This window comes from Pseudophryne corroboree, chromosome 9 (genome assembly GCF_028390025.1).
Source record: "Pseudophryne corroboree isolate aPseCor3 chromosome 9, aPseCor3.hap2, whole genome shotgun sequence".
Lineage (NCBI taxonomy): Eukaryota > Metazoa > Chordata > Amphibia > Anura > Myobatrachidae > Pseudophryne > Pseudophryne corroboree.
This window is the reverse complement of record NC_086452.1, coordinates 373,176,287-373,202,277: the sequence shown is the minus strand read 5'-3', so window position 1 is coordinate 373,202,277 and position 25,991 is coordinate 373,176,287. Positions and strand designations below refer to the sequence as shown.

The 25,991-nt window shown below is 41.4% G+C and overlaps 1 protein-coding gene across 1 annotated transcript in view; it reads right to left on the bottom strand.

The window, feature by feature from the left end:
* Positions 1-25,991, bottom strand: part of SLC6A11 (solute carrier family 6 member 11) — a 451,361-nt gene that overhangs the window by 5,264 nt on the left and 420,106 nt on the right. Inside the window, exons 11-14 of the mRNA XM_063941542.1 lie at positions 5,233-5,345; positions 4,266-4,403; positions 1,981-2,083; positions 163-263 (exon numbers count right to left, since the gene is read on the bottom strand). Coding sequence (XP_063797612.1) covers positions 163-263; positions 1,981-2,083; positions 4,266-4,403; positions 5,233-5,345 — 455 coding nt within the window. The remainder of the gene's footprint in view (positions 1-162; positions 264-1,980; positions 2,084-4,265; positions 4,404-5,232; positions 5,346-25,991) is intronic.

Genomic DNA, 25,991 nt, shown 5'->3' with positions numbered 1-25,991 from the left:
GTACTGTTACAAACTTGGTAATGACATAGCTGAGTAGTATTATGGCACTATTGTTCTTACTGAGCCGCTTTAGTTTTTAAAAATGTCACTGTGATCAGTGCTGATATTAAGAGCAACATGGGCCTGAGGCTGAAAATAGAATTTTTGGACAACTAAACTTACTGCGCAAATTCCAGGCGTAAAAACCATCCAGCACCATTTAATTAAAAAAAATGGACGGTGTCCAATCATATCTTCAATATTGTCATAGAACCGATTGCTTCCTAGAAAAAAAAAAATTCCAATCAAAGGCACAAACCTAACATTTAAACCATTAAACAACCTATACTGTATGAATCACAGTATACTTATATTTTGTACTACCTGTTCTACCAGTTCTTCACACAGGAGTTTCTGATTTTACGCAGTTGTAAATATAAATGAGTGTTAAAAATTTGGACAATCTTTAGAGATGTAAATTTGAGACGTCTTAATGTAAGTAAATATTAATCCATGGTTCTTGGCATTTCTCGAGGAGCACTCATAGTAGATATGGTAAAAAGTGACAGGAGCATTTTTGTAGTTTATTAAATTCTACACACTGGAGGTGAAATCCAAATTTTGATCTGATTGTCTGTGCGTTATCGTTCATGCAACGCAAGTCACGCATCGGTAATTATGTCATTTGGTACCCCCTGTTCATCCCCTTAGGGAAGGTTAAATAAAATTCTAATTACGTAGTATTCCTATTTCTCACCTGAAGAATACTTATGTTACATATCAGCTTCCTAACATATCGGGAAGTAAGAGAATTAGTGATGAGTGAGTGAGTGAGTGAGTGAGTGAGCGATTTCATGTATATATATATATATATATATATATGGATATTTTAAAGACTGTTCATATTAACTAGAGATGAGCGGGTTCGGTTTTACTCGGTTTTACTCAGTTCTCAAACGGCATCTTATTGGCTCACGGATGTCACGTGTTTTGGATAGCCAATAAGATGCCGTTTTGAGAACCGAGTAAAACCGAGTAAAACCGAATCTGCTCATCTCTAATATTAACCTGCACATGCAGTGACGGAGATGCAGTTTCAATGTTTTTTTAAGGTGTTATCTTTATTTTTATCAGTATTGTTGCCTACCCTACACTTCTTGGACTACATCAGTTCAAAAGACTTTGAAAGCATAGCTGCGTCACTGCATCTGTAAATTGTAATCAATCATTCATACTGATACACTAACCACCCAGCAGGTTTATGAAGAGCCCTGTTGATTTTCTGTGTTTAGGGGGGCATAACCTTTTCTTGGCATTGCCCCACAGTTAATAGAGACATCAGGTCACTGATTAGCATATAAACTGATTTTAAAGATAAAATGAAGATCACATGCTTGGGTTTCCCTGTTAAAGTAGCAATAAACTTGAACTGATATACTATAATCAACCGTTTCTGTAACTAGCGCGGGGGGGGGGGGGGGGGGGGGCTATGTTGCCTGTTTTAAAAAAAGATTTATTTTTACATTGATTGTTGCAATGATGTTGTTACTGATTGGAGAGAGACAAAGTGGATGGATATAAAGTACTAGTCAATCAGCTCCTAGCTGTCATTTTTCAAACAGCCTTAGCATGGCAGATAGGAGCTGATTGTCTGGTACTTTATCTCCATCTACTTTATCTCACTTTAAGGCTTAGTACATAGACCCCTATGTCATTTATGCCGATTCCCAGTATCGATTGTCCTTAACTACTTTTTTCCCTGATAATTTCGATATTGCTATTGATCATTTCTAGCTTTTTAATTAATTGGTAATGTAAGGTAGGTAGTTTTCTGCTGAAATTACGTCATATTACATTAATGCATTCACAATGTAATGTTTTCTTTATAAATTTTATTTTCTTTAAAAAAGCCCCTAAGTGGATTATATTGCATAAATACCGGTTAAAAAGATAACAAAATCCTATACACTAAAATGTTATATTTACACTATAAACACTTACCGTAAACCCAACCTATGCAGATACATTCAAACACTGCGACAAATAGAAGACACATTCCGCTAGCTGCATACGAGTCAAAAAGTTGAAAGACATACATTCCGCCCTAAAAGATAAACAATAGTATGAAAATGTAGTTATCTGGAATGGTATCAGCTGTACGTACAAACAGGAAAACAAACTTTGCAGTTCTTTGGTAATATAACATTCTTAGGGCTGAAGTCAACAAGCAAACAAACCGAAATTATCAAAATTGCACATATTAATGTCTACTTAACTTGCTGATTAAAATGACCTATTGCATATCTGATTATGTGCAGATGTATTCACTAACATTCTGTGTTCAACAGAACAATCAACAAATAGTGCTTTATACTACTTTTTATATGTTGACGTAATGTAAGCTCTTCATAGAAGGCTGAATTACCTATTGTGGGAATTGTTCTGTTTTTAGTTAATTTATTTGGAAATCTGTTATTTTCCTTTAAAATAGAAGGAAATCATTAAAAAGAGAATTTGGAATGGATTAAGTCTGGTGTAATAGCGCAAAGTTCCCATTATCATGTCTAAAGTATCACCCAATTCAATGCAATTTAATTTGTATATCTTGATGTTTCTATTTAATTGTATTTTAGTTTGAACATGTGACTTTCACATCTATTAACAATCACAGTCAATACACTATTTCCTGTTGTGTTTATGACACCTCACTACATTACTAGTAGTAAATGCAAAAGTTTAACACTGTTAAACCAACTCTCTATGGGGGTCATTCCGAGTTGTTCGCTCGCTAGCTGCTTTTAGCAGTCATGCAAACGCTATGCCGCCTCCCACTGGGAGTGTATCTTAGCTTAGCAGAAGTGCAAACAAAAGGATCGCAGAGCGGCTACAAAAAAAAATTGTGCCGTTTTAGAATAGCTCCAGACCTACTCAGCGCTTGCGATCACTTCAGACCATTCAGTTCCGGATTTGACGTCACAAACACGCCCTGCGTTCGGCCAGCCACGCCTGCATTTTTCCTGGCACGCCTGCGTTTTTTGGAACACTCCCTGAAAATGGTCAGTTGACACCCAGAAACGCCCCTTTCCTGTCAATCACTCTGCGGCTGCCACTGCGACTGAAAAGCGTTGCTAGACCTTGTGTAAAAATACATCGCCCGTTGTGAAATTACGTTGCGTGTGCGCACTGCGCCACATATGCATGTGCAGAAGTGCCGCTATTTCACTTAATCGCTGCGCTGCGAACATTTTTCACTAGCGATCAACTCGGAATGACCCCCTATGTTTGTTTAAAGCTGGGAACACACCAGGACAACATGTTGGTGGATCCAAAGTTGTGCCGACAGCTTGGTTGATTCAAATAAGTGTACATACTTATCGGCCGCTCAATTTGGCGCATCCGGCTGTGTTTACAGGCAGTGTACGCTTGCTACAGGGACTGCCGACACAGCTGGACGGGTAAATTCCAATGCCCACCAAGTTGTGACATCAGGATGATATTGAGCGGTCTCATCAGGGGATATTGAGTGGTGTATCATCCAGATGTCACAACTGGGTGGTCATTGGAATTTACCCAGCCAGCTGTGTCGGCAGTCCCTGCAGCAAGCGTACACTGCCTGCAAACACAGCCAGATGCACCAAATCTGCATACTTCTCAGCCACCAACTGTGCTGCAGGGCTGACATGATACAGTATGGGGAGTTTTCAATTATTGTTGGAATTTTCGACAGTGCGAAAAGACGGCACTTTCCGCCAATAATTGGCACTTTTTGACACTTCAATATTCAATTGAAGTGCCACTTTTCCCTCTGTCGGAAAACACATGGATGAGCGGAATCTCTGCTCATCCATGTTTTTCGACCCTGCCACTGTCGAAACATTCATTTTCGCCCATAAGAGAGGGCTAAAATGAATGGTCGGAATCAGAGGGGAAACGGGTGGAAACGGCCCGCAATAGAATACTGAAGTGTCGGAGAGGATCTGACACTAACTGAATTCTCCCCTATGTCTGTGAACAATCTGCAGCATTTCTATTTTTGCTTGTTGTTAAAAAAAAAAGTCAACCTTAGGGGTAGCTGTTAAGTAGGATAATCTATTCTAGGTTATTTTGCTTATCTCGACCTATTGTATTAGTCGAGACTTGACCTATTGTATTGTACAGTAGCATTTTTTTATGATAGTGGTTTAGTTTTAGCATTTCTTTGGAAATAATGGCACAATAATAATTCAAACTCACATTTATGCTTGCATAATAATGATAATAATTATTACAAGTGCGAATAACCTTACCTCGGTTAACATGATGAGTCCAAGAAGAAAGGATACAATGGAAAGTGCTAAGATTAATAATTCTCTCCGGTAACCTCTACGGAAAACCTTAGGATACATATCCACAACTGCCGTCACCAAGCTCTCTACACATACAAACTGCAACCAAAAACAAATAGATATTAATAATATTTTACTCTTTTACAGATGCTTTAAAGATGGATAAACCCAACCTTAAAATAAATCTTCATCTAGTTGACTGAGTTTCTACTGTTTTATTGACAGGGTGCAAATACCACAACACCGATAATCTTATATTGTATATACGTATATACACCTAAAATATAAAAAACATGACTTATTTTAAAGCTGTAAAGCTAATTTTTGTTTTTGCATTACTTGATAAATGAAGTTCCTGATACCTGGGCGGGTTTGGTCATTGGACCAGTAGTTCAACAACCAGAATGCCAGTCATACTGGATGGCCAAATTGCATAGTACTTGGTTGTATGAGGAGTCTGCACAATTGACTGTGGTGTTCATTGATTATCCAGATTTGTTTGGGCATTACGTGACTTGATCAAAATTTTGAACATACCATGAGGGAACCACACAGAGTTATGATAACAGGTACATTTGTTTAAGTGTGGGCAGCTGAACACAGGCATACTGTATGTACTTCAACATCTAGGAGAACTGGTGAACAAAATCTATTGATGAGTAAAGACAAGTTGCTGCTGTGTTCTCCAATTTCTGCCACAGGAAAGGGAGTGTTTACACATGGAAATATGCATATTTCCATATAAAATGTACATACTGTATTTTGCTCAACATTTTCAATTAAGTGCAAATAAATATTTCTTATAAATACATTCCCTTGTGGTACACTATTCTGAAATTGAATCACCAATCAGCATTCTATATTATAAAAAAAAAAATGTATATGTTTCTAACTTACAAAAATAACTTTTGTGGAACATCAGTCTTACCTGGCTATCAAGTCCGAGAAATATGAGCATCATAAAAAACAGGGCTGCCCACAGAGGGGCCAAAGGCATCATGGTGACAGCTTTTGGGTAGGCAATGAAAGCGAGCCCAGGTCCTGATAATTAGAGGTGTACATGGCAGTAAGTGATAGGAAATGCATTGTAACAACCTGAGGGGCGATCTCGAAATGTAAGTTGCTTATGTGAAATTGAGACGCCTCAGGATTATTCTTATTATAGAAAACACAGGTTATTTTACTTGGATTACAATACGTACATGATATAACTAGTTGAAAAATGTACCAAGCACAATAACTGATTAGTCTATCACCGAAGATGCCCTCCAGCATGCGGGGAAAGACTGTATTACCATGAAGGCAAACTGGGTATTTTCGGAATGTATTTGTATTAATTGTTTTTACTTTAATATCTAATTTTTGCTCCTTAGTATTTACCAATAACCTGTTTTCTCCACTAAACATAATGAGGGTGAGGGGGACTTTGGGTCAATCATTAAATTAAAGTGCATCAACTCACAACATCTACAGCAGCATTACTAGTACATACAACAATCAGGTATACAGAAAGGCTTCCTCTTTCTTCCTTTATGAGCACTTGCATACATACATTAATTCATTATAAAAAAAGAATGTTAATTTGAATCCAATTAGATTTTATTAAGACATAGCCCTGTATATATTGTGCATCAAATTTACAGATTGGAGGATTATTTAATGTCCATATCATAATCTGCCAATCATTTTCTATCATTTGAAAGCATAAGGGCTAAAGAAAAACTTCTTAAGGGAGAGAGTCATATGTGTTGCCATCTTTGGATCTGCAGTCAGTGTGGTAGCTGCAGGAGCCAGAGAGCACAGATCATACTCTGCTAGTGTACAAACTGAGATGTATATGGGCCAATGTAGTCTCTGATCGCCCCTCCCAACCAGTCCTTGATTCTGTCTCGCTGGTATGCCAACACAAATCACGTCATCATGGCCATGACCCAGCCGCACAATGTTGCGTTCCCCACAGCTCTTTCTATTTTATTAGGGAAGAGGACGGGATGCAGTAGGTTTTTTTTTTACTCTTCTGAGAGTTCAAGAGGGCTCCCAAAAATGTGGTGGTCTCCCACAAGTATATTATATATAAACTCCTGTAAGCTATACCTTTTTAAAACTTGAGCTTTTATGACATCATATAAGCGATCAATGGGAAAAAATGTGCATTTTAGGTGGAAGTAGAAGTGACCAAAGTTAGAAATAACCTTGGATTTCTGTGACCCATGGTCCCCTGATAAAAACTAAAATCACTATACAGTAGTTTAGAATAGTAAGTATATTATGCTATATAATATCTTCATTAGTAAGTGTGTTACTATACACAAGTGTTCATAATAAGTATTAAGTTACTATAGTATTGCATTTACAAACACAGCTCTTTAAATTTTACGTACATGCGTTTTACAGATATAGTATATAATGTTACTTTCTTGTCATTTAACAATTTAAAATAATTAATAAACATACTTATCAACTGTCCCAGAGTGTCTAACAGAGTACAGAATTTCGGTGGACTCTACCAGCCTCCCAACAGAGATGACAAGTCTCCCACTGTCCATCACTTAAACACTGAAGTTGGTGGCCCGGAGGTTGGATGATGTGATTTGCATACAGAGGGAGATTTACTAAGTAGTGAAAAGAGTGGAGAAGTGAGCCAGTGTGGAAGTTGCACATGGCAACCAATCAGCTGCTCTGTATAGTTTTATAGTATGCAAATTGTAAATGTTACTTCAATGCTGACTGGTTGCTGTGGGTAACTTCTCCACTGTTTCATTTCTCTGCTCTTATCACTGCTTAGTATATCTCCCCGTAAGTCACATCATAACCCCACCCCCAGTGTAAATTCTGTGGACCATGGATTTCAACAACAAGCTTTAAATGAATTGGAAAGTCTAGTAGAAAACTCTGAGGAAGAAGTGTCCTTGAAACCCTCAGTGAGACCAAAATGTACTAAAAAATTTAAATTTTTTCCACAGGAACTAATCTGTCCAGAAGTGACAATGTTCAAGGAATTAGTATCCCAAGATCTGGATACTCTGGAAAAACAATCCAAGATGATCTCATATCCACATGATAACCTTACCAAATCTGAAAGGAAAGCGCTAAAGGAAATACAAGAGTGGGAGGATGTAATTATTAAGCAATCGGATAAGGGGGGCAATGTTGTCCTGTGGTCAAAACAAAAATATCTGTACGAATCCCTAAGACAGTTGAATGATACTTCATGTTATACATGACTCCTCTTTAATCCTACCATCAGTTATTTACAGTTATACACTAGAATGATTGAAAGAGCTTTAAGAAATGGTGTAATTACAAATCAAGAATTTCAGTATCTCAAAGTGGAAAATCCTAAATTCCCTACCTTCTATTTAATACCTAAGGTACATAAACAAAGGGCGAATCCACCGGGGAGACCCATTGTATTGGGCATTGGAGGTCTCTTGGAACAAGGAAGTAACTTCCTGGATCTACACCTGAGAGAATATATTAGCCTGCCATCCTAAGATACACCAGATGTCCTGCGTAAGATACAAGGAATTCAAATTGATGAGGGTTTCTTATTAGTCTCAGTGGATTTAGAATCCCTCTATACCAGTATCGATCATGATATTGGTATTTTGGCAACTAAATATTTCCTTCAAATTAAAGGATTTAATGACTTCAATGATTTTCTAATCGAACTACTGGATTTTATCTTGAACTGGTGGCACTGCCATGGGTGCAGCTTGCGCACCAACCTATGCAAACATCTATTTAGGCTGGTGGGAGAGGGAGTATGTGTTTTGCAAAGCTAATGAGATATTCGCACAACATGCAGTTATTTGGCTAAGGTATATAGATGATATACTGCTGATATGGAACAATACTGAAGAAAAGCTACTTCAATTCATCAAAGTGCTTAATGATAATAACTTGAATTTACATCATACTTTCTGACGTCAGTTCAGAATCTATAACATTTCTGGATCTCAAAATAACTCGCAATGACAATGGAGAATTATCCACAGACCTCTTTAGGAAAAAAACGGCAACAAACAGCCTACTTCACAATAGGAGTTCCCACTTTCCCCCCACTGTTATAAACATCCCTAAGGTGGAGTTTTTTCATCTTCCCAGAAATTGTTCAGAGTTACAAACCTTTTAAAATAGAAGTAGGTAATTTAAGGATAGTCTCATTAAAAGAGGATATAACAAAATAATTCTTAAAAAAAGCTATTTACCACACTTCTAAAGTAAGCAGGGATGATCTCATCTTTCCTAATAACAGACAGCATTCTTCAGATAAAACGAGTGTCTTACGCTTTGTGGGAGACTTCTGCCAAGAATAGCAGGAAATCACAGATATTACCAAGAAACATTGGCATATTCTCCTTGCAGATAAATATTTGAATGCTAAACTGAACACCAGACCAGCAATGAGCTGGAGGAGATCCCGCATCTTAAGAGATCTTCTAGTCAACAGCCACTTTGAAATAATCAAACCCAGACAACAGAATACAGTAGGATCCCACCTCTGTGGTACTTGCAAGGCGTGCAAATATATGGCAAAAACACAACAAACACAAGATAGACATGGCAATATTGTTAAAATTGATACTTTCATCAATTGCAATACTACAAATGTTATCTGTTGTTTGGATTGTGAATGTGGGCTAAGATATGTTGGCATGACCTCAAGGGAACTCAAGACACGTCCCATAACATATCGGAAACATCAGAAACATTAGATATACAAAGGATGAGAAAGCTTTCCCTGGTAGCAAGTCATTTTCACAGAGCACATGGAGGCATATGTCATCATTTGAAAGCGTATGGCCTCGACAAGATAAATCTGGGGATAAGAGGTGGAGATTTGAATAAGACTCTACTACAACATGAGAGTATATGGATTTTTAGACTGGGGACTCTCAATCCAGAAGGTCTTAATGAACATTAAAAGTTTGGAGCATTTCTTTTGAACAGCGCTTATATCATTTCATATTATCATGACGTTGACTGTTATCCTCTTTCTCTTCTCTTTCCTTCCAGTAAGGTCATTCCTTTTTCCCTTGTCTTAGAATTTAGACCCTTCTACGAGAATTATACCATTTTTTGGTATCATGGACTATTTCCTGTTACCATTCATCTAATTTCCTCTTTGGGGACTCTATGATCCTTTTTGTTACACTGCATTTAAAAACTCAGCAAGGCATTAAATTATATAATTAGCTATAATATTAATAATTATATTCATTTTACTGTATTTGACATCACCTTAATTTAATATTATTATTTTTATTTTTACTTATGCTAGATTACATACGTAAACTAATAAAGAGAGCTTTAATCAGCCCTAACAATTTATTCTTAAATGTTATCCCACAGGAGTACATCTTTTGACGTTCACATCACATCAAAAGCTAATTTTGAAAATGACTCAGATTATGGATTCCGGATTACATTCCGCACCAACACAACTGCAGAAAGGCGGTTCAGTGGCTGTAGTTGTGGACAAGGCGGCCGTCCCCGGGCTTCATCATATTCCTCCCATGGTTCCATAGCGTATATAACAAGGGCGTAGTAATTCATAGTGCTTTATATGATACTATACACATGCAATATCCGTAAAAGATGAGGTTGTTGTCTAATTCATCATCTTAGTTTTAGTGACTGTATTTAGTTATATTTTTGAGTTTTTATAATATTCAGATTATGTTTTACGTCACACATATAAATTCAACTAGCCACAGCAACAGAACGTAAGACCACATTAATACCATTACAGGTGAGCTGGCCTGTCACCATGGCAATGACAGCTGTGGTTGTATTCGGGATCCCGTAGTTAAGCACACTTATAAATTTAGGATGTATATACAATCAATACATATAAATTGAGCTACACATTATATTATGCTAACAAGACAGAAGATTGTACTAACAACATTATTATAGATGGGCAGACTGGCTGTTGTGGCAATGATAACCGTGAACACAAGCTCACTGCAAGCTCACAGCAAGCTATACATACAAATCCAGTAAGTATGCATAATCCATACACACAAATTTAATATGTCATGTTAATAGGACGCAAGACTGTACTAAGATCACTACAGGTGGGCGGACCGCGGTTGTTTGTAGCTAAATCCGGGACCCTTTTATGGAGCTACTCTTCGTCTTAGTTTAAATAATGTTAATATTGCATGACAAATTAATTAATCAAGAGACACATACAAGATGCCTGCTTATTATAAATTTTACCATAATAGCGGCTATAGCACCTGAGGAGGTGTTATCCGGCGATAAATACATGCCGCATCATGCAACCATGGCAACAAGTCGTAAGACCGTACCAACACTAGGGTGGGATAGTTACTACAGCAACGGATGATGCAGCTATACCTGGGACTCCAATGTAAGTATTGTTCCGGCTCAGCCAACAACGGATCTTGATAAATAGATTGAACGCACGATATACATATGATGCGGGTCTGCTAAAATTCAAACCATAACAGAGAGACCAACACCTGGAGAGTTAATGTTAGAAGTCAGTCTGATAACGTCACGGTCTATCTTTTGCACCTGGGAGTGATTTCTCACACCCAGAGTGGAGGCACAACTGATAGATCTAGCATGAGCTCCTATAGGAGCAATTTAATGTCAGTCCCCCCATAGGGAACAGCAATTGGCTATCAATTATGAATGACGAGATATCTGTTCACTACATAAAACAGCAATCTGTCATGATGGTTCACTTCCTGACGAAGCCGCCCTCGGTGAAACGTGCACGTAGGAGGCTCTAATGGCTACCTGACCAATTTTTAGTAAGGACTCTAAAGTTATACCCTCAGTGACAACTGAGATCCTTCAATTATCCACAACAGTATCAAGATATTACTGAGGGAAGTATATAATTAATATTGTGTATGATTGGTATATAATGTCTTTTTATACCTCAAGTTTATTTTGGATGTAACAATTATGCTTATAAACTCTATTGTATTAATCCCTACTCATTCACACACACAAAATAGAGTGATACTTTCATCTCTTTTACACTCTTTGTTTCCTTTCACACTTGCTCACTGTCCATTCGATACTTGGAGGCTTCCAAGTATGATGGCGAGAAGTAGCGGTGCGTGATATTTCCTTCATATATTCCTATATATAAAAAACTTTTCTCTTGATACCAGATTTTCTATGTGGATACAGAATTTTCTGCCTATATGAGTATTGTTGAAATATATTTTACCAAGGGTAATCTATTACATTGTATTTAAAAACTTCTTTCCAAATGTGGCTCAGAATTTGATACAGTGTTTTTCACATTTTGTAACAGAGGGGTGTGGGTGCAGAGGGGTGTGAGTCATAGGGTCAAACACACTTTGGTCGACAGTCATTAGGTCGACCACTATTGGTCAACAGTGACTAGGTCAACACCTGACAAAGGTCGACGCGGTCATTAGGTCGACATGGAAAAAGGTCGACATGAGTTTTTTAAACTATTTTGGTCGGGAACACGAATTAGTGCACCATGTCCACTCGCCATGCTTCGGGCAAGGTGTCTCGCTCCGCTACTGCTGCGCTCGGCACAGGTTACTATTCCCAATCGTAGTTGACGTGGAACGTAAAATATGAAAAAGTTCAAATATTTGTAAAAAATGTGAAAAACTCATGTCGACCTTTTCCACTTCGACCTTTTCCATGTCAACCCATAGACCATGTCGACCTAATGCATGTCGACCAATAGTGGTCGACTTGACTGTCGGCCTAAATGTGATCGACCTCACAACCGTATACCTTGCAGAGATTATTAATGTTACCATTTGCTTAATCTGTCTTATATAAGAAAAGTGTTGATATAATTATTTTCTCTCTATGTTAATATAGACACAACTGATGCAGATATAAACTGTGAATGTAATTTTGCAATTTGTGCTCAAAAGTTTACAAACGTTGGGGTCTGTCATTGGTAGATATGGGTTCCTTGCAGGATCTTATATACACACCGGCATTATAAACGTGTATTATTCCAGTTAGTGACGCTGGCTAAAACATAAGAGATCCATGTGCTTTCCGACAAGTCAAATTTCCAGACTTGTCGTAAAACTGAGGGGGGGACTGAATAGGTCTGAACCCCTTCTGACCTAAAAAAGTAAAAAACTGCCGTCTTTCCGACAAGACGGCAGTTTCGACAGTAATTGAATATACCCCTATGTGTAGGGGGGTAGAGGGTGTGCCGGTGAGGGGACCAGAGCAAAGTACGCAGCAATAGTAACAGCTGCCGCTCTCTGTGGAAGTTGAGTGGGGCTGCATTTTTGAGCGAGGGGCTGAGACCTTGTGTGTGAGTGGCTGAGACTTTGTGTGTGTGTGTGAGGGGCTAAGACTTTGTGTGTGTGCGGGGCTAAGATCTTGTGTGGGTGAGGGGCTGAGATTTTGAGTGTGTGTGAGGGTCTGAGATTCTGAGTGTGTGTGTGTGTGTGTGTGTGTGTGTGTGTGTGTGTGTGTGTGTGTGTGTGTGTGTGTGAGAGGGGCTGAGTTTTTGGGCATGTGGGGCTGCCTGTTTTGTTTTTGTTTTGCTTTTGTGTGTGTGTGTACTAGGTACTGCCCGGTGAAGCTGCTGCAAATTGCTGCCGATGCATCTGGTCTGTGGGGTCAGAAACTACTGCTGAGCTGCACAAGGGGATGGAGTTTGCTGCTGCAGCCATCAGAGCAGAGGACGGAGTCAGCTGCCTTTGCTTCTACTGCCACTGGAGGTGCCAGGGACCACTGCTGCACAAAAGAGGAGGATCAAGGGGCGCACAAGGATAGATAAGTATAAGCTGAACTTCAGTATTGTATAAGTGAGTGTTTTTTTTTTCTCAATTACTGTCATACTGTTGTATATTTTTCTAGTCACAGCTAGGCTATAGTACTGTATTGCATTGCTTGAATTGTTTTGCTTCTTCATTTTCTTCGGAAGGTAGCAGGGAGTTAGACCTTACAAGCAATATGGGTGGGGCTGAGATTGGGGATCTCACTCAGTGCATGCCATGCACGATGTACACGCACCTGGACAACCATCCCAGTGTGATTACTTCTGCACGAGGTGTGTGCGAACGGTTGCCCTGGAAGCCCAGGTAACTGATCTAGAGCAAACCATTACGCGGCTGAGGGAGATTCACATTCTCAAGCAAGGCTTAGATAGAACGGTGGAGGAGTTGCGGGAGGGGTCACCGGTAGATGAGGATGACCAGGCAGCTAGCTGAGTCACAGTAAGAAGTAAGAAAAAGAGGGGGAGGCTTGACATCTCTGAACTACCAAACCCAAATAAATTTGCCCGATTGGACGAGGATTCGGTGGATGGTAGTGAGGAAATGACGGTGCCGGGGGAGATTGTTCCCTCTAGCAACAAGAGGAGCGGTCCCTCTGGCGCAGTTGGTAAAAAAGATAGTGAGGTACCTAGTAAGATTGTGGTGGTAGGGGATTCCATTATCAGGAAGACAGACAGGGCAATCTGCTACCGGGACCGTGATGGCCGTGCAGTCTGTTGTCTCCCGGGTGCTCGAGTGCGGCACATCGCAGACCGGGTAGATAGATTATTGGGAGGGGCTGAGAAAGGCACTGCAGTCTTGGTGCACGTTGGCACCAACGACAAAGTTAATGGAAGGTGGGATGTCCTTAAGAAAGACTATAGGGACAGGCAAGAAACTTAAGGCAAGGACATCTTAGGTAATATTCTCCAAAATATTACCCGTGCCACGCGCTAGCCCAGGGAGGCAGAGGGAGATTAGGCAGGTAAATGTATGGCTTAGGGATTGGTGCAGGAAAGAGGGGTTTGTGTTCCAGGAACACTGGGCGGACTTCTCAGTCAGACGCTATCTTTTTTGTCATGATGGATTGCACCTGAATGAGGAGGGGGCAGCGGTGCTGGGGGGAAGAATGGTTAGGAGGTTGGAGGAGATTTTAAAATAGGTGCCTGGGGGGAGGGTTTAGCAAGAAATTATGGGTCATCCAGTGAGAATAGCAGGGATGGCGTTAGTGAACAAAATGGGGGTGGAGTAGGGGGAGGGAAAGAGCAGCCGGCAAAGGTACTAACATGGGTAGTAAAACAAGTTTAAGCATAACACTAACTAACGACGATTACGGGCCATCGTTCCTGCATGAAGAGAATGATGTCCCTAGCACAAGGGGAAATACTTATCTAAATTGTATGTATGTAAACGCCAGAAGCCTCACAGGTAAAAAGAGGAACTAGAAATTCTTGCAGCAAGCAAACAGTATGATATTATAGGCATTACTGAAACCTGGTGGGACGAATCTCATGACTGGACAGTCAATCTAGAACAGAAGTTCTCAAACTCGGTCCTCGGGGGCACACACAGTGCATGTTTTGCAGGTCTCCTCACAGAATCGCAAGTGAAATAATTAGCTCCACCTGTGGACCTTTTAAAATGTGTCAGTAATTAATACACCTGTGCACCTGCTGGGATACCTGCAAAACATGCACTGTGTGTGCCCCCGAGGACCGAGTTTGAGAACCTCTGATCTAGAGGGTTATACACTGTTCAGGAGAGACAGACTAAATAAACGGGGAGGAGGGGTATGTCTTTACGTAAAGCCGCTTTTAAAACCTGATATACGGGAAGATATTCAAGAGGGGACTGTAAATTCTGTTGAGACGTTATGAGCCTGGTATTAATGTGTCTGATGAGGAATTGTTACTGAAACAAATAGAAAGAGGAGCAGGATTAGGAGACATAGTAGTGATGGAAGATTTTAACTATCCAGAGATAAACTGGAAAGATTATTCATGTGATACTGCTAGGGGTAATACATTTTTAAACACGCTAAATGATAACTACTTAGTTCAATTCATCGAGGAACCAACTACGTACAATGCAATCCTAGACCTGGTATTAACAAACAATGGGGAATTGATACCAAATATTATAGTAGGGGAGCCCATAGGAAACAGCGACCACAATATGGTCACATTCAATATCAGTTTTCATAAGCAGTCCTATAATGGCTCAACTAGGACTTTAAACTTTCGCAAAGCCAACTTTGCCATGATGAGGGAAGCTTTAAGGGACATTGAATGGGAAATTCAGTTTCAAGAAAAAAATACTACGGAGAAATGGGATGTATTAAAATCACTGCTAATTAAAAATACTCACAAATTTATTCCCACAAGCAGCAAAAAAGGACTAAAAATCCCAAACCAATGTGGCTTATCAAAAAGATAAAGGAACTAATGGGCAAAAAAAGTCGAGCATTCAAAAAATACAAATCTGAAGGGAATGCGGAGTAATTTCAGCATTATAAGGATTGTAACAAAATATGCAAAAAAGAAATTAGAGTGGCTAAAGTAGAAACTGAAAAACTAGTAGCAAAGGAAAGCAAAGCAAATCCCAATTTTTTTTTAAATACATCAACAGCAAGAGATTAAAGAAGGAAAGTATAGGCCCTTTAAAACTCAAGTTGGGAGTCTTAATCAAAAATGATAATGACAGCGAACAAACTAAATGAGTTTTTTTCAATGGTTTACCAGAGAAGACCAAATGCAGAGTCTAACACACAATCTCAACAAAAATAATGTCCCACTGCTAAATGCTTATTTAAGTGAGGAGGTAGTCTGTGACCGATTTAAAAATGTAAAGATTAATAAATAACCTGGTACCGATGGAATTCACCCTAGGGCTTATGGAGCTTCATTCTGAACTAGCAAGACCACTATTTTTGATTTTCAAAGATTCAGTTATATCAGGTATGGTTCCCAAGGACTGGCGTATAGCGGAGGTGGTGCCAATATTCAAAAAGGGAAGTAAAGCCGAACTGGGTAATTATAGACCAGTTAGTATTACATCTATAGTGGGGAAAGTATTGGAAGGTATTCTAAGGGACAGTATTCAGAAGTTCCTTGATGCCAATAAGGTCATTAAAAGGAACCATCATGGATTTGTTAAGGATAGATCATGTCAAACCAACTTACTTGGCTTTTATGAAACAGTAAGTGCGAACCTTGATCAGGGTAAGGAGGTGGATATAATCTTTTAGACTTTGCCAAAGCTTTCAACACAGTGCCGCACATGCGACTTATCTATAAGCTACAAGAAATAGGGCTAGGGAGCACAATATGCACTTGGGTCAGAAATTGGTTAGATAATAGGGAGCAGCGTGTTGTGGTTAATGGATAATTTTCAAATTGGACTGAAGTGCTAAGTGGTGTACCACAAGGGTCTGTACTTGGACCACTATTGTTTAAAATTTTCATTAATGACCTAACAGCAGGTCTAGAGAGCATGATGTCAATCTTTGCAGACGATACAAAATTGTGTAAGGTTATAAATACGGAAGGGGATGCTGAGTCTCTTCAGAACGACTTAGACGCATGGGCAGCTAAATGGAGAATGAGATTCAATACCGACAAGTGTGGTAGCAAGAACAAAAACAACACCTACATACAAAATGGGGTAATATTAGGGGATTCTGTACTGGAAAAAGACTTGAGTGTTCACATAGATAGCAAACTAAGTAACAGTACCCAAAGTAGGATTGCAGCAAAGAAGGCTAATAAGATATTAGCATGCATAAAACGGGGATTGATGCAAGGGACGAGAGTGTTATACTACCATTATATAACTCACTAGCGAGGCCACATCTAGAATACTGTGTACAATTTTGGGCACAATACTACAAAAAGGATATCCTGGAGGTTGAAAATGTTCAGAGGTGGGCGACCAAACTAATTAAGGGAATGGATACACTGGAATACAAGGAAAGGTTTGCAAGGCTAGGCATGTTTACACTGGAAAAGGGGAAACTAAGAGGGAACATGATCAACATCTACAAATATATAAAGGGACAATACACAGAGCTTGCGCGGGACCTGCTTATGATAAGATCAGCTCAAAGGACACGTGGGCACTCGCTTAGGTTAGAGGAGAGGAGATTCCGCACAATGCGGCAAAAGGGTTTTTTCACAGTAAGGACAATATGTGTTTGGAATTCCCTGCCTGTGGAAGTATTAACGGTGGACTCAGTCAACACCTTTAAGAATGGGTTAGATAAATTTCTAATGGATAAGGATATTCAGTGTTATGGTGCTTAGTCACGCACTATAGTTATTAAAACACAACGGCTGTCATTAAAACAAAACGGCTGACATCAGCATGAGGCAAAATTAGTCCTAAAAGAAAACTGCATAGGAGACCACCAATAGGTTGAACTCGATGGACAAATTGTCTTTTTTCAACCTTAGATACTATGTTACTATGTTAAGTGTTTGTTTGTTTGTTTGTTTGTTTGAAAGTGAGCCCATATATAAAAGTTATATTTAACAATGGGTGCTGAAGAGCCAGTGGTGCGGCCTGGAGCTGGGCGAGGAAAAAGGTGAGGTGGAACTAACGAGGGTTGCCGTACCACCACCAGGGGTTGGGCTCAACCTCAAGAGAGGGCTTTGGCGAGGGGCGTTTCTGCGTCACACAGAGGTTGGGTGACCAGTATGTCTGTGACATACTCTGGTGGTAGAGATAGCAGACAGAGATCTATTGTTATAGACAAACAACCTGATAACAGCATGTTGCATAGAGTGGGTGCCTTGGAGGAACCAGGGAGAGGAGCTATGCAAGGTGCATTAGCCACAAGAGGGGTTACCTCAGGATTGTATGTCCCAACTGTCTGCCATGGTCACCCCGCGGGCCCGCAGGGGACCGCGTCAGCAAGAGGTGGATGTGGTAGGCCTGGACTATCTAGAGGTGAGCAGGCTCGAGGGGATGTGCGTGGGGCCTCTAAGCAAATAGCAGTGCATGGATCGGGAGCATCGCAGGTAGCTGGTAGAAGGGAAGGTGCCAGTTTGGTGAAGGGCTGCAATGAAGATATACAAGCCACTAGTCAGCACGCTGCCAATTCAGGAGGAATCAGTACCGGGCTACTGCGTAAAGCTGAGCCTGAAAACCCGGGTGTGAAGGGCAGAAGTAGTGTTTCTGATAGGACATTGGGCAGGCTCACGGTCCCTGGGTGATCATATACGGATGCAGTGCATTCAGGGTGCAGTCATCATGCTGTGGGGCGCAAAGATGCTGGTTGGGATTCATCTGAGGTGGCTTCTATATGCACCTCAGTGTTATCAGTGCTTGTCCCTGTTCTTACATCGGGCCATACTGTACAGTGAGGAATGACAGAAACCGGCATGTCTAGTGGGAACAGTATATTGAATGCAGCTGCTTCTTGGTCAGGTGCAAGAGCAAGTAAAGGGTTGGTCAGGATGTTCTTGATGAGTTGATAGTTGATATGTCCCCTTGCATTTCTCCTGCAGAGTCTGTGATCGGTCCCAATTTACAAGAGGATTGCTGCTGAGGTCGAATCTACTAAGGATGATGCAGTAAGGGTGGTTGGTGAGTCTGAATCTGACACTGATGGTGCGCTACAGGAGGGCTCTGAGGGTAGTGTCCGCAATAAGACAGTGGTCGGGGAAAATTCCTGCAAGCAGAAAGCTAAAGATAAGCATAAGCGCAGGCGTAGGCACAGAAAGGAAGGGAGTTCTTCCACCTCTTCTTCTGAGTCTTCGGGGACAGAGGACAGTAATAGCAGTTCTAGTATGTCATCTGAGGAGGGTCCAATAGATTCCCTACAATGTGCTAACACTGCTGTGTTGAGGGGCATTCGTCCCAGAATTAAGGATCGCATACGCGAAGGGAGGTATGTTAACATGTTTGCATTAACAAGCAAGGCTAAGAAGGCTCTGGCCTCTGCTAGGAAAAAATCAGGTATAGGATTAGAGGCGTATAAGTCATATTCTAATTGGCAGAAAAGGATGCTGGTTTTTGAGGCTTGCTATTTGGAGACTCGGCCTTAGGAGCATTTGAATATAATCAAGTATATGTGTTTGTTGCATGAGCTCACAAGATCGGGGCATGGGGTAGCTTGGAGAATATATGATGAGGAGTTGCCTCCCAAACACATTTTACACTGTGATTAAGATTAGAATAATAAAGGAGATACTTATGACACAGAATATGTGTCATAAGTATCTTCTTTGCATTATTTTAATCATTAATGACAGGGGAGGCACTGCCTCCCCTGACTGCACGTCCCTGGGGGAAATGCATCCCTTGTTAAAGGGGTGCAACTAATAATTGAAGCCATTAGGGATGTTTTGCATATTTCAGAGACGGTACCTGAGCAGGAAGAGGAAACTTATTTTACCGTAAATAATAAATCCTCGCTTACCTTCCCTGCTTCTAAGGAGTTTAACTCCTTGTTTGAAAAATCCTGGGAAAGCCCAGAGAAAATTCCAAATCCCTAAAAGAATTCTCATTGCTTTCCCATTCCCTGTAGAGGACAGGAAGAAGTGGGAAAACCCACCTATAGTAGATGCTTCTGTATCTAGGTTGTCAAAAAAGGTGGTTTTACCTGTCCCTGGTTCAACCGCCTTAAAAGAGTCGGCTAACCGCAAGATTGAGACTACGCTCAACTCACTATGCACTGCTACAGGCGTGGCTTTAAGGCCCACTATTGCTTGTGCGTAGATTTCTAAAGCCATAGTAAAGTGGTCAGGCACATTACTGGAGGAATTAGATATTACGGAAATGAGTGACATTGACTTGTTTTTATGTCACATACAGGATTCTGCAGGTTTCATGGTCGAGGCCATGAAGGCCATTGGCCTGCTTAATGCAAGGGCTATTTCCATGGCAGTCTCAGCACGCAGAAGTTTCTGGCTACGCCAATGGACTGCGGATGCAGAATCCAAGAAAAGTGTGGAGAACCTACCCTTCACAGGTCAGGCCCGGTTTGGGGACGCATTGGATGCATAGATTTCCATGGCAACTGCGGGTAAGTCGACCTTTCTTCCTTCTGCAGTAGCACCGGCTAGGAAATCTTATCCTACGCCTACACTGCAGTCCTTTCGGACCGCAAAATGTAAAAAATCCAAATCCCCTCCCACCTTCTTTAGAGGATGTCGGGGAAAGTCCAGAAAACCTGCACCAACAGGTTCCCAGGAACAGAAACCAGGATCTGCTTCTTCAAAATCTTCAGCATGACGGCGGATCTCCCAGCCCGGAGATCGGACAGCTGGGGGCAAGACTAAAAAATTTCAGTCACGTCTGGGCGTCTTCATGCCTAGACCCCTGGGTAAAAGATATTGTTACCCAGGGCTACAGACTGGAATTTCAAGAACTCCCACCTCTTCAAATCAGGTTTACCAGCTTTGCTGATAGAAAGTGCTATCCTACCGGAAGCCATTCAAAAATTGGTGCAAACAAATGTCATTGTTTCAGTTCCACCTCACCTTAAACACAAGAGTTATTACTCAAACCTGTTTGTGGTACCGAAACCGGACGGTTCGGTAAGACCAATATTAAACCTAAAGTCGTTGAACCCCTACTTGAGGGTATTTAAATTCAAGATGGAGTCTCTGAGAGCGGTAATCTCAGGTCTGGAGGAGGGGGAATTCCTAGTATCCCTGGATATCAAGGATGTGTACCTTCACATTCCGATCTGGCCGCCTCACCATGGTTATCTAAGATTTGCGCTGCAGGACTGTCACTATCAGTTCCAGACAATGGGGGTCATTCCGCGTTGATCGCACGCTGACGATTTTTGCCACGAACAGGTCTCTACTGCACATGCGTATGCACCGTAATGCGCACACGTGTCGTACGGGTACAATGCGGATCGTTGCCGAGCTATGGATTTAGCGAAGAATCCATACGCACAGCCGATCGCAAGGTGATTGACAGGAAGAGGGCATTTATGGGTGGCAACTGACCGTTTTCTGGGAGTGGTAGGGAAAACGCAGGCGTGTCCGGGCGTTTGGAGGGTGGGTGTGTGACGTTAATTCCGGCACCAAAAAGACTGAAGTGATCGCAAGGGATGAGTAAGTTCAGACCTACTCTGAAACTGCACAAAATGTTTTTGTACAGCTCGGCTGCACAGGCGTTCGCACACTTGCAAAGCGAAAATACACTCCCCCGTGGGCAACGACTATGCATTTGCATGGCTGCTAAAAACAGCTAGCGTGCGATCAACTCGGAATAACTCCCAATGCCATTTGGCCTCTCCACAGCACTGAGGGTGTTCACCAAGGTCATGGCAGAGATGATGCTCCACTTCCGCATGCAGGGAGTGAACATAGGGGGTCATTCCGAGTTGATCGTTGCTGTGCTAAATTTAGCACAGCTACGATCAAGTTCCCTGAAGTCCACCCCCCCACCCCCGCACAAATACAAACGCATCGCACAGTGGCGATGCCTTTGTATTTGAGGAGTAATTTCTGGCCAGCGCAGCTCCTGCGGCTGACAGGAAGTTAATTGTCGCTGCCGCTGGCCGCAGCGGCTGCGTGAGATGTCACACAGCCGCCGCGGCCCACCCCCCCAATGGTCCGTCCATGCCTGCGTTGGCCGGACTGCTCCCCTTAAACGGCGGCCGTTCAGCCCCCTCCCGCTCAACGACTGCCTCTGTCTCAGAGACGATCGCTAGGTAACGAAAGCTGCTATGCGCCAGCGAACTGCGGTGCCGGCGCATGCGCAGTTCCAACCCGATTGCTGCACTGCGACAAACTGCAGCGAGCGATCGAGTCGGAATGACCCCCATAATTCCATATCTGGACGATCTCCTGAAAAAAGCATCTTCCAGGGAGAGACTGTTGCAGAGTATTTCTCTCTCGACTCGACTACTGCAGGATCATGGGTGGATTCTGAACCTTCCAAATTCACATTTGGAGCCGACAAGGAGACTGCCCTTTCTGGCGATTATACTAGACACGGAAGTGCAGAGGGTGTTTCTACCGGTGGAGAAAGCGTTGGTGATCCAATCAATGGTCTGGGATGTCTTGAAGCCAGCCCGGGTATCGGTTCATCAGTGCATTCACCTTCTGGGAAAGATGGTAGCCTCCTACGAGGCTCTGCAGTATGCAAGATTCCATGCAAGGTTCTTCCAGCTGGATCTCCTGAACAAGTAGTCCGGATCACATCTTCACATGCAGCAGCGGATACGCCTGTCGCCGAAAGCCAGATTTTCACTCCTTTGGTGGCTGCAGACTTCTCACCTACTCAAGGGCCACAGGTTCGGGATTCAGAATTGGATCCTTCTAACCATGGATGCAAGTCTCAGAGGTTGGGGAGCAGTCACCCAAGGGGAAAACTTCCAAGGAAAGTGGCCATTTGAATTTGAGGGGTATGGAATTGTTTCTGGGAGACTTAGAGGGTAATTCAGAGTTGATTGCAGCAGCAAATTTGATAGCAGTTGGGCAAAACCATGTGCACTGCAGGGGGGTAGATATAACGTGCAGAGAGAGTTAGATTTGAGTGTGGTGTGTTCAAACTGAAATCTAAATTGCAGTGTAGAAATAAAGCAGCCAGTATTTACCCTGCACAGAAACAAAATAACCCACCCAAATCTAACTCTCTCTGCACATGTTATATCTGCCACACCTGCAGTGCACATGGTTTTGCCTAACAGATTTGCTGCTGCGATCAACTCTGAATTACCCCCTTAATATCTTCTATTTATAATTGGGAGGTTAGCAGGTAAGAGGAGTGAGTTTGAGGGAAGAAAGTTGAGGGTTTCTAAGGTTAGAGGTATGGTGGCGTTTTTGTTTTTTTTAAACTGTGGCGGGTTGGGATGGCCTGGAAATTGTGGCTTTGGTAAATAAGGATTTATAGGTGCTCAGGAGCTGAGAAGGTGTAGGATTTTGATCCAAAATAGGGCCATCAGGCTTTGGTCTCCTGTGGAGTGGGAAGACAACTGGGCACCTTTTGTTTGGAGTTGGGGAAGACCTTTGAGTGGAGAGTTGGCCACGGTCTTCCTGGTAAAGGTTATTTAACACAAGGGGTGGCAAATGGCCCCATATTGCCCCTTGTTATGCGATGGAGGCCAGGCTGGATTTGGGCCCATGCCTCTTCTTGTAATTTGGGAAGTTTAATAGAGTTTGAGTTGGTCAGCCAAAATTAAAGACTTAAAGTAAAAAATAATAGGACCTTTAATTAAATAGGCCTTCCCTCCTTTGCCACCATACCAACTTTTCAATAAAGCTGACAGTTTTATTTGGCAAATTATTCAGTTTTTGGTGTCAGTTATTTCATTACAGTGTGCCTGGAGTATGCGTATGAATGCAGAATATTCTACGATAGACATTTTAAGGTGATTTAAAAAAAAACTTACTATTAACTCACACTAATAATAATTTATTTACATAATTGGGCCCTCATAAACATATTTATTGTTTTGTCCTTTTAATTAAGTAATAGTGGGGCAGATGTATTAACCTGGAGAAGGCATAAGGAAGTGATAAACCAGTGATATGTGCAAGGTGATAAAGGCAGCAGCCAATCAGATCCTAACTGTTAATTTACATATTGGAGCTGATTGGCTGGTGCCTTTATTACCTTGCACATATCACTGGTTTATCACTTCCTTATGCCTTCTCTAGGCTTGATACATCTGCCCCAATGTTGCCACTTTAATACATATGTTGAATATGGGGGGTAATTCCAAGTTGATCACAGCAGGAAAATTTTTAGTAGTTGGGCAAAACCATGTGCACTGCAGGGGAGGCAGATATAACATGTGCAGAGAGAGTTACATTTGGGTGTGGTGAGTTCAATCCGCAATCTAAATTGTAGTGTAAAAATAAAGCAGCCAGTATTTACCCTGCACAGATACAAACTAACCCACCCAAATCTAACTCTCTCTGCAAATGTTATATCTGCCCCCCCTGCAGTGCACATGGTTTTGCCCAACTGCTAAAAAATTTCCTGCTGTGATCAACTTGGAATTACCCCCATGGTTCCTTATTAAGTTTTGGCTGGATATACAGCATAGCTCTGACTGCATGTAGTAAAAGCAATCTCGTAAGTTGGAGGCATTCTTTCTGGTGGTTTTTTTTTAAAGTGGTTTGGTAGCGGTTTGTGAAACCACAGCTTCATGAAATCCAATGCTTTGTATTCAGAACATGGAGAGAATCAGGCAATTTCACTAAATCGCTGCATGATAAATTCCCCCATGTTATACAATGAAAATATTTACAGTAAACCTTACAAAGGGTCCAACATTTGTTCTGTGATTTTAATTTAACTGAGGTAAAAATGTATTACTGGTAAAAGAAACCCTCTATTAATAATGATAATACTTAACGTATAACTTTGAAAAAGAAAAAGCTAATTCATTAATCTACTAATAGAAAATATAGAAAATGATAAAGTAAAAATAATAGCTATTTACTAAATGTGTACAATAGCAGGAAGGAAGTAACAATGAAACTCTCCTTCAAGCAGTCTCTAAATCATAAAAAAGTGTCACAGGGCAGTGGTAAAGATTTAGGTGCCTGGGATAAAATTTAAGAGGTTTAGGTAATTTATTATTTAACAGTTCATTATATAGCACACACATACTGTATTGCGCAGTACATTACAGAGAATATTTATTAATTCACTTCAGTCCCTGGGCCAGAGAAGCTTACATTCTATGTTACCTATCACAAGATTAACCTGCCAGTTCATCTCGGAGTGTGAGAGGAAAATGGAATGCCCAGAGAAAACACACTCAAATACAGGAAGAACATACAAACGCCATACAGTTAGGGTCCTGTTTGAATTAAACATTTAACTCCAGTGCTGTAAGACAGCAAAACTATCCTTTATGCCACTATGTTGCCCCCGTGGTGTGATACACAATGATGGTTATTGGGATGTCGGCGGTCACATGACCGACTGTGGCATCCCAATAATTAGAATACCGATAGGGGATGGGGTCATTATTATACCCTTCTCCTGTCCTCTACCTTAACCTTAACCCCCCGGTGGTGGCGGCTAGGGCTAAGACACCGGAGGTGGCGGCTAGAGCTAAGACAGCGGGGGTGGCTAAGGCTAAACCCCCCCCCCTAGTGCCTAACCTTCCCCTGGGCCCTAACCCTAAGTGGCACCCCGATAATTTCCTTTGGGATATCAGCGGTCGGTGTTCTGGCGTCGGGCTAAAGAGTGGTGTCGGTATCCAGCATCAGTCACATGACTGCCAGCATTCCGTTTGCCGGGTTGGTGCCAGCATCCCATAGCAAGTTATATTCTCTTGTGTGCAATAAGGTGTTAAAGGTAAAAGAGAAGTGATGGATGCTTCCATTTTAAAGCCATTTAGAGACTATACTTAAAAAGTGGCAACAATCATTATTATCATTATTAAACTCTGTTTATAGGGCACCACAAGTGGTCTGCATTGCCGTACAATAGAATTATAAGTATCCAAAACACCTGATATTCAGAGCTGACTCTTAATCAGGTACAAACAAAAGGCTGTTCAGGAATGTCCAGGAGACTCATGAATTTAGGTGATATCTCTCGGGGGAGTAGCAATCTTCACCCAGACCAAAGTGTCACAGATTATTGTAAATTCAGTATTTCTTTGAGTTGTCAGCAGTTGAATCACAGCTTCAGCAGCTGGACAGCGTACACAGAACAGATAGTACAAGGCTCTTCTTTGCAGGACACTTCTATTAGTAACTGCTGTTTCTCAGATTGTTTCCAGCTGATCGCTAGAGATTACAGTCACCACTAATTGCTGCACATTGCCATTTATCTCAGTGCTGTCAGTTCTGTATATAACCACCCCTGTGATAAACGATGATGATCAGCGACTAGTGGCAGGATACAAAAGCGGGTCAAACAAGTATTTAAGTAAGAGAACACTATAAATGATGTACAGTGCCTAAGAGAAGTGTTTAATGGTGCCTAGGAGAGTTAT